This window comes from Microtus oregoni, unplaced genomic scaffold, assembly GCF_018167655.1.
Source record: "Microtus oregoni isolate MIOR12 unplaced genomic scaffold, Mior012 000008F_ref0000371, whole genome shotgun sequence".
NCBI classification, from domain to species: Eukaryota; Metazoa; Chordata; class Mammalia; order Rodentia; family Cricetidae; genus Microtus; species Microtus oregoni.
The window spans coordinates 53,472,312-53,478,912 of record NW_024543067.1 but is presented as its reverse complement, the minus strand read 5'-3'; the positions used below and the strand labels follow the sequence as shown (position 1 = coordinate 53,478,912).

Genomic DNA, 6,601 nt, shown 5'->3' with positions numbered 1-6,601 from the left:
CATAAATCATCTCTTCCTGTGCAGATGAGTTCATTCTTTTTCTACTGAGCTCTATTAAACTACTGCAAATCCTTCATGTTGAAATTAATTGTTATTAAAATTCCATTAATTAAATGTTTTCATTAGGAAACATTCGAAGGGGTGAGGAGCCAGTTCAGTCAGTAAAATGCCAGCTATGCAAATATGAAGACCTGAGTTAAATCCCCAGAATTCTCAGAAAAATATTCCAAGTGTGGTGTCACATTTGTAGTTGTAGTCCTGGGAGGCCGACCCAGGCAGCTGTCCGGGGCTCTGATCAGGTGAGTATGTTTGGGGAGTTCCAGGCTAGGCCATTAAAGACCCTGTCTCAAAAAACAAGGTGGATACCACAAATCCTGAAATTGACTTCTGCCCTCTATGAGCACCTACACACACTTTTGTGCACACAAGCAGAAGTGCCTGTGTGTACACACCAAAAAAGGAAAAAAAAATCAATGACTCCCAGCCAAAGTTGTAGGCTTATGCCTGAAATCTCAGCACTCAGAAGGCTGAGGCAAGGGGATTCAGAGTACAAACCAGTCTTGGCTACTTGGTGAGGTAAAGACCAGCATGGGTTGCATGAATATATATATATATATATATATATATATATATATATATATATATATATATGTGTGTGTGTGTGTGTGTGTGTGTGTGTGTGTGTGTGTGTGTGAAGGAAGGAAGGAAGGAAGGAAGGAAGGAAGGAAGGAAGGAAGGAAAGGAGATGAAAAATAGGTATAATACTGCACTATTTATGCACCCATGGAGTAAACTCTATTTGGATGTAATGTGTTACTCTTTTCTGTTGCTGAATATTTACTAATATTTCTTACAGTTTTCTTCAGGGAAGTGAGGATTTGTCTGTAATTCTGTTGTGAATGCAGTCTTTCAGATATTGGACCCAAGTTATGTTGACTTCATAAAAACAACTTTGAAGGATTTTTTTTCTTTTTCTGGGCTCTGAATTTCTTTAGTATTTGAATTCTCTGTTCATTGGTAGAATTCCTGGGCAAACCATCTGCAATGAGCATTTTTGTGTTTTAATCATTTGACAACTATATCGCTTTTTTTTATCTGAACAAAGTTTGCCATAAAAACTGATTTTTATAATCATTTAACTATTAATGAAAACTGTCATTTAGCTTTTCATTTGTCCTACTGTGTTATTTCCTCCATCCCTATGTCTTTTTAAACTTGCTCTTCTTCCCATTTTTCTATATTAGAATAGCAGATATTGGTCATATCATTGGCTTCAAGAAAGGTATTTATTAACATTGCCGTTGTTTACTTTTTAATTCAGTTTGTTTTCCTTTTAGCTTTACTATCTCCTTCCCTCTTTTACTTTAATTAATTTTCTATTAAGTACTTATTTCGTATCATTGATATTAAGTACTTAATTCATATCATTGTTGAGTATAATATGTAAGATTATTTTTCTCCCTTTACATATCCCACAATTTGTAATGTATTGCGTGATATTCTCACATCCTTTTCTATATATTTTGTGATTTAAATGTAACTTAATAGAGAACTTTAATATCAAAAGTAATAGAATTTTTGTTTTCTGATGGTACAGTTTTTAATTTGTTACATGCTGGTCAAAAATGCAGTTTATTTCACTTTGGTATGTCAGTGGGTTTTCTTTCCGTAGTTTCAGCCACCTATAATTAACCATAATCAGAAAATATTCAGTGGAAATAAATAAATAAATCCTATGAAATTCTCAGCAACATTTTTCAGCATTCTACTCAATCCTCCCTGAGAAGAGAACCATCCCTTTACCTTTCAAACCCATGCTGTACATGCTACTTTAGTGACCTTCTTGGGTACCAAACTGTTGCATTAGTATGATGCTTGTGTCCAAGGCAACTTTGTTTGATTTGTTAATTGCTTCAAAACACAAGAATAGTAATGCTTATAATTTTATTAAAGCATGATATTTTAATTATTCTATTATTGGTGTTGTTAATTTTTTACTATGCTTTATTTGAAAATTAAACTTTATGATGGCTATATATGTGTGCATAAATCATAGTATATCTGGGAGTCAGTACTGTCTGGGGTGCCAGGAATCCAAAGGGGTCTTGAAATGAATCATCCATGAAAACGTGGCTGATTCTTATAAATAATGTGTGTGACAGGAAGTCGTTTCCCTCAATACTTTGCTTATTAATCTGTCATAATGTTATATATTAATTTTGGGTTGTAACTTATAGCTTTGTAAAGCTTTTCCAAATAATAGTTTTTCCTAATTTCTGTAATGACACAGCAATATTAATCACTTATTTCTCTTCTGTGTGATTTCAGTAGTAAGAGTAAATTCCAGGATCCAAAGGGGGAACAAATTACCATTATGTCTTTGTTAGTAAAAAGGCCAGTAACCTCGCCTCCTTCTCAGAATTCAGATCCTAAATTCACCCAATGGGAGACAGGAGAATTGAAAATGTGATAGTGCAGCCATAGCTTGACCTTGTCAAGATTTTGCTTCATTTCAGCTCCCATAAGCCAGCGATCGGGACAGTAGGCTTATTATGCTACTCTCTTTCTTTCAGTCTTATCTATCCTCTCTTAGTTTACTCTATAAACTTTCTTCTCTTAGACTAGACCACAAAAGCAAAAATAGGAATATGTTACCCAGTTCTGACCTGTTCCTTCTAGGCAAGTGGAAGCCAATCCTTTACTAAAAACTTCTAGCTATCTACCCAGTAGCCATTCCCCTACTTGTTAACAACAACAACAACAAAAAAGAATTTCTAGAATGATAATGTTCTCCAATTGAATGCTAAATTTCCCTATCTCCCTTGCAAGTAAAATGACTAACAAAATGTCAGTAGAAGTTGTTTATTGGATAGGTACAGCACCCTTCTGCTTTCTCTTGCTCACTCCCATGTCTTCCTTCTGCTTAAAATATGAACAAAACCATAAAATCATAGTGGCCATCTGGAAACCATAACGCATCTTTGAGAATGAACTCTTAGCTGAGAAAAGAAAGATTACGTCCTCAGTGACTCAGCTCTGCCACATCAGTCCTGGACTGCCCACTTCCAGGTGCCATATGTGTTCAGAAAGAACCACTTGAGTCCTTACATGCTCATACCACAACAACAAGCCTTGGTTACTAGCAGCTGATGCACTTGCCAAATGAATTTCACTTATAGAAGTGTGACAGGAGAGTGAGGATCGCACTGAGTTGGACACAGACATCTTCCCATCTGTTCCTCAGAATGGAGCATGACACTCATCCTTCATTCCCAAGAACCCCCTAAATGTTCCTTGGCTCTGGCGCTTATTCTTTATTCCCAAGAACCCCCTAAGTGTTCCTTGGGCTCTCCTTTCACTATTTGATGTCTCTTGCTTATCTCTGTCCTTTCATGTTTAGAATAAGCAAAGATGCTTCATGAACATAAAGAGCAATGTATTTATCTACATGCTTCAAAGAAGTATCACTCCTTGACTAGTAGAAAAATCTCAATTTGCATCCATGTTGATAGCCTTTTCATGCTTTTAATCTAAAACTCATTACATATTAAACAGTCGGGGTCAGAGTTACATATTAGAAAGTTGGCATCACATTTGTGACTATGAAAATCATGTGACTTGGAGAGACACTGCAAATAGACAAGAAAATAGACCAAAGATAAAACCCAGAAGAATCTTAACTCACTTTCTCTTAAGTGAAAAAATAAATGGCCTTGCTGAAAATCAGCATGAGGTGAAATAATGAGATGACAGACTTGGGTTTTGGCAGAGTTCTCTCTGGGTCATCTGACACCAGCTAGCACTGTAAATCAGCAGTTCCTATATGTTCCCATTCTTGATAATTGAGATAAAAATTCTTTATCATGAAATAAACTATCAAACAAGAAGACCTATGATCAGCTCATAGCCTTCTGTGTTTATGAAATAGTAAGTTTTCTGGAGGAGCTATTGATGACTTTCAACTGGCTATTGTAAGAATCAAGAACAGTTCCACATTTCAGATGCTGTGGGATGGAGGGACTCCTTTTCCAAAGACCCAAGTCAATGTTTTACTAAGTGAAACTTATGCTCTCACTCCATTCATCCCAATGCCAAAAGAAACCAAATGCAGGAAAAGTTATTCTTGAACTTTATATATTTACTTCATAAAGTTGCTTTCTCCTTGGGTCTCAAGAACTCACTTCTCCCCTGTGCCTACTCATTGCTGACAATAGTGATTGACTTTCTTGTTTCTTTATCCACATGAAAACAGATTAACTATTTAAAAAATTTTATTTAATTACAACATTTCTCCTTTCCCTTTCCTCCCTCCAAACCCTTCCATATGCTTCTTACCACTCTCCTTCAAACTAATGGCCCTATTTTCGTTAACTGTTATTGTATGACTGTGTATATGTGTATACATATAAATTCCTAAATATAACCTGTTCAGTAATGTAATGCTTGCTACCTGTATGTATGTTTTCAGGGCTGAACATTTAGCACTGGACACTGACTAGTGTGCTTTTCCATGGAGAAGGCCATCTCTTCCTCAGTTGCCTATAGTTAGTTCTTGCTTCTGGGTTGAGGCGTCATGGGTTTTTCTCCATTCAGTGTGGTTTGATTACTGGTGTCATTCTTGTTCGGTTCATATTTGGGCAATCATGTTGGTGAGACTTATGCATGTAGCTTCTAATATTTCTAGGAGTTACAATTTCATGGCAAACTCCCTTGTCCTCTGGCTCTTACAATCTTTCCACTTCCTCAATGTTTCCTGAGCCTTAGATGGGAGTGTAGTATATATCTACCCACTGGGAATGAGCTCCAGAACTCTACCTTTTTATTGGTTGTGGCTTTCTGTAGCAGTCTCCATCTGTTGCAAAGGGAAGTTTTCTTGATGAGGGGCAAATGCTACATTTATCTGTAGGTATAAGGGCAAGTGTTTATAGACTATTGTTAAGAGTTATGCTGGTTCAGTAAATTAATGATTATAGAGACTCCTCTAACAACCATGACTTCACTAGCACTGAGTAGTTAACTAGGTTGCCAGTATGAGGCATAGCCATAAGTGCAATTAGAGAAGAGTTGCTCTTTACCAGCAAGGCATGCATGCCACTACTGGATTCTTAAGGTTACTGTGCCATGCTGCTCATTAATAGGGTACATAGACATCATAATTGAATAGTACTGTTACTTGCTTCTCTTTTGGAAGTTTTGATGGTATCTTCTGGTACCATGAAAGCTAGTCTTCATGATTACTGGGAATTAATTGCCAATGATACCACCAGATCCATCAGAAGAGCACTCTCTTCACGGTTTTATCTAGGGCAATTTTAACATCTTTATTTCTCAAACTATAGATCAGTGGGTTAAACAAGGGAACCACATTGGTATAAAATACAGAAGCAAACCTTCCCTCTTCCATTGACCCAGGGAAAGAATTTGTTAAATAGGTGAATGCACCTGACCCAAAAAAAAGAGCAACAGCAACTACATGGGAACCACATGTGCCAAAGGCTTTGGATCTGCCCTCAGCAGAAGGAATCCTAAGAATGGTAGAGAGGATCAAAGCATAAGAGATAAAGATGCTGATACTGGATACTGTGATGACCACCCCAACCACAATAAAAAACACAAGCTTGTTGGAGTAGGTGCTGGTGCAGGAGAGTGGTAGGAGGGGAAGAACTTCACAGAGATAGTGGTGGATAGTGTTGGAAGCACAGAAATTAAGTCTCAGCATATTTCCAGTATGGGCCATGGCCCCAGCAAAGCCTATCACATAGGAACCAAGCATCAGCAGAGTACATACCTTAGGAGACATGGCAACTGTGTACAACAGAGGGTTGGAGATGGCCACATAGCGGTCATAGGCCATTGACACCAACACATAGCACTCAGAATTGACAAAGAAACAGAAGAAAAACAGTTGAATCATGCACCCCACATAGGAGATAACATTTTCTGAAACAAAATCATTCAACATTTTTGGGGTAAACACACAGGAATAACAGAAATCTATAAAGGACAAGTTGAAAAGGAAAAAGTACATTGGTGTATGAAGGCTAGAATTTAGCCCAATTAAAGCGATCAAGCCCAAATTGCCTACCACAGTGAGCACATAAATAACTAAGAAGAAGAGGAAGAGGAGTAGCTGGAGAGCTGGTTGGTCTGAAAACCCCACAAGGATAAACTCAGTCACAGAGTTGTTTCTCAGAGTCATTCTCTTCTGATAAGTTGCCCTGGGGAAGTGAAATAAAACACACAGGAGATGACAAGCATAAGCATGCACAATGGAGAAAGGCTCTAGAAGATAAGTCAGCATGTGTGTGTGCCCTCTTCTCTTTGTCCTCTCCTCCCTCATCTACACTTTTCTTCATCTTAAGCCATTAATAGTTTGACTGACAGTAGCTCATTTCCCCTGGGATGATTGAAAATTCAAGCTGCTCTGTTTTCATGGGCAACAAGAATTTTGTTCTTGCCTAATAGATGAGGAAGCCAATGACTTCAATTGATTACCCATGGACTCTCAAAAAGATAACTCAAGATGCAAGAGTACAACCCAGCCTTTGTTAAATGTAGATCTGCAAAACCAAAGCTCTGCAAGACTCTCTCTCTCTCTCTC

General features: G+C 37.6%; 1 protein-coding gene across 1 annotated transcript; it reads right to left on the bottom strand.

The window, feature by feature from the left end:
* Positions 1–5,272: 5,272 nt before the first annotated feature.
* Positions 5,273–6,202, bottom strand: LOC121451973 (olfactory receptor 8B4-like). The gene has a single exon (XM_041657817.1). The coding sequence runs from the start codon at positions 6,197–6,199 to the stop codon at positions 5,273–5,275; it is 927 nt and encodes a 308-aa protein (XP_041513751.1). The 5' UTR covers positions 6,200–6,202.
* Positions 6,203–6,601: the final 399 nt, after the last annotated feature.

What these genes read in the sequence shown, in the direction of transcription:
- LOC121451973 (XM_041657817.1), bottom strand. Translation starts at nt 6,199, where the DNA reads ATGACTCTGAGAAACAACTCTGTGACTGAGTTTATCCTTGTGGGGTTT.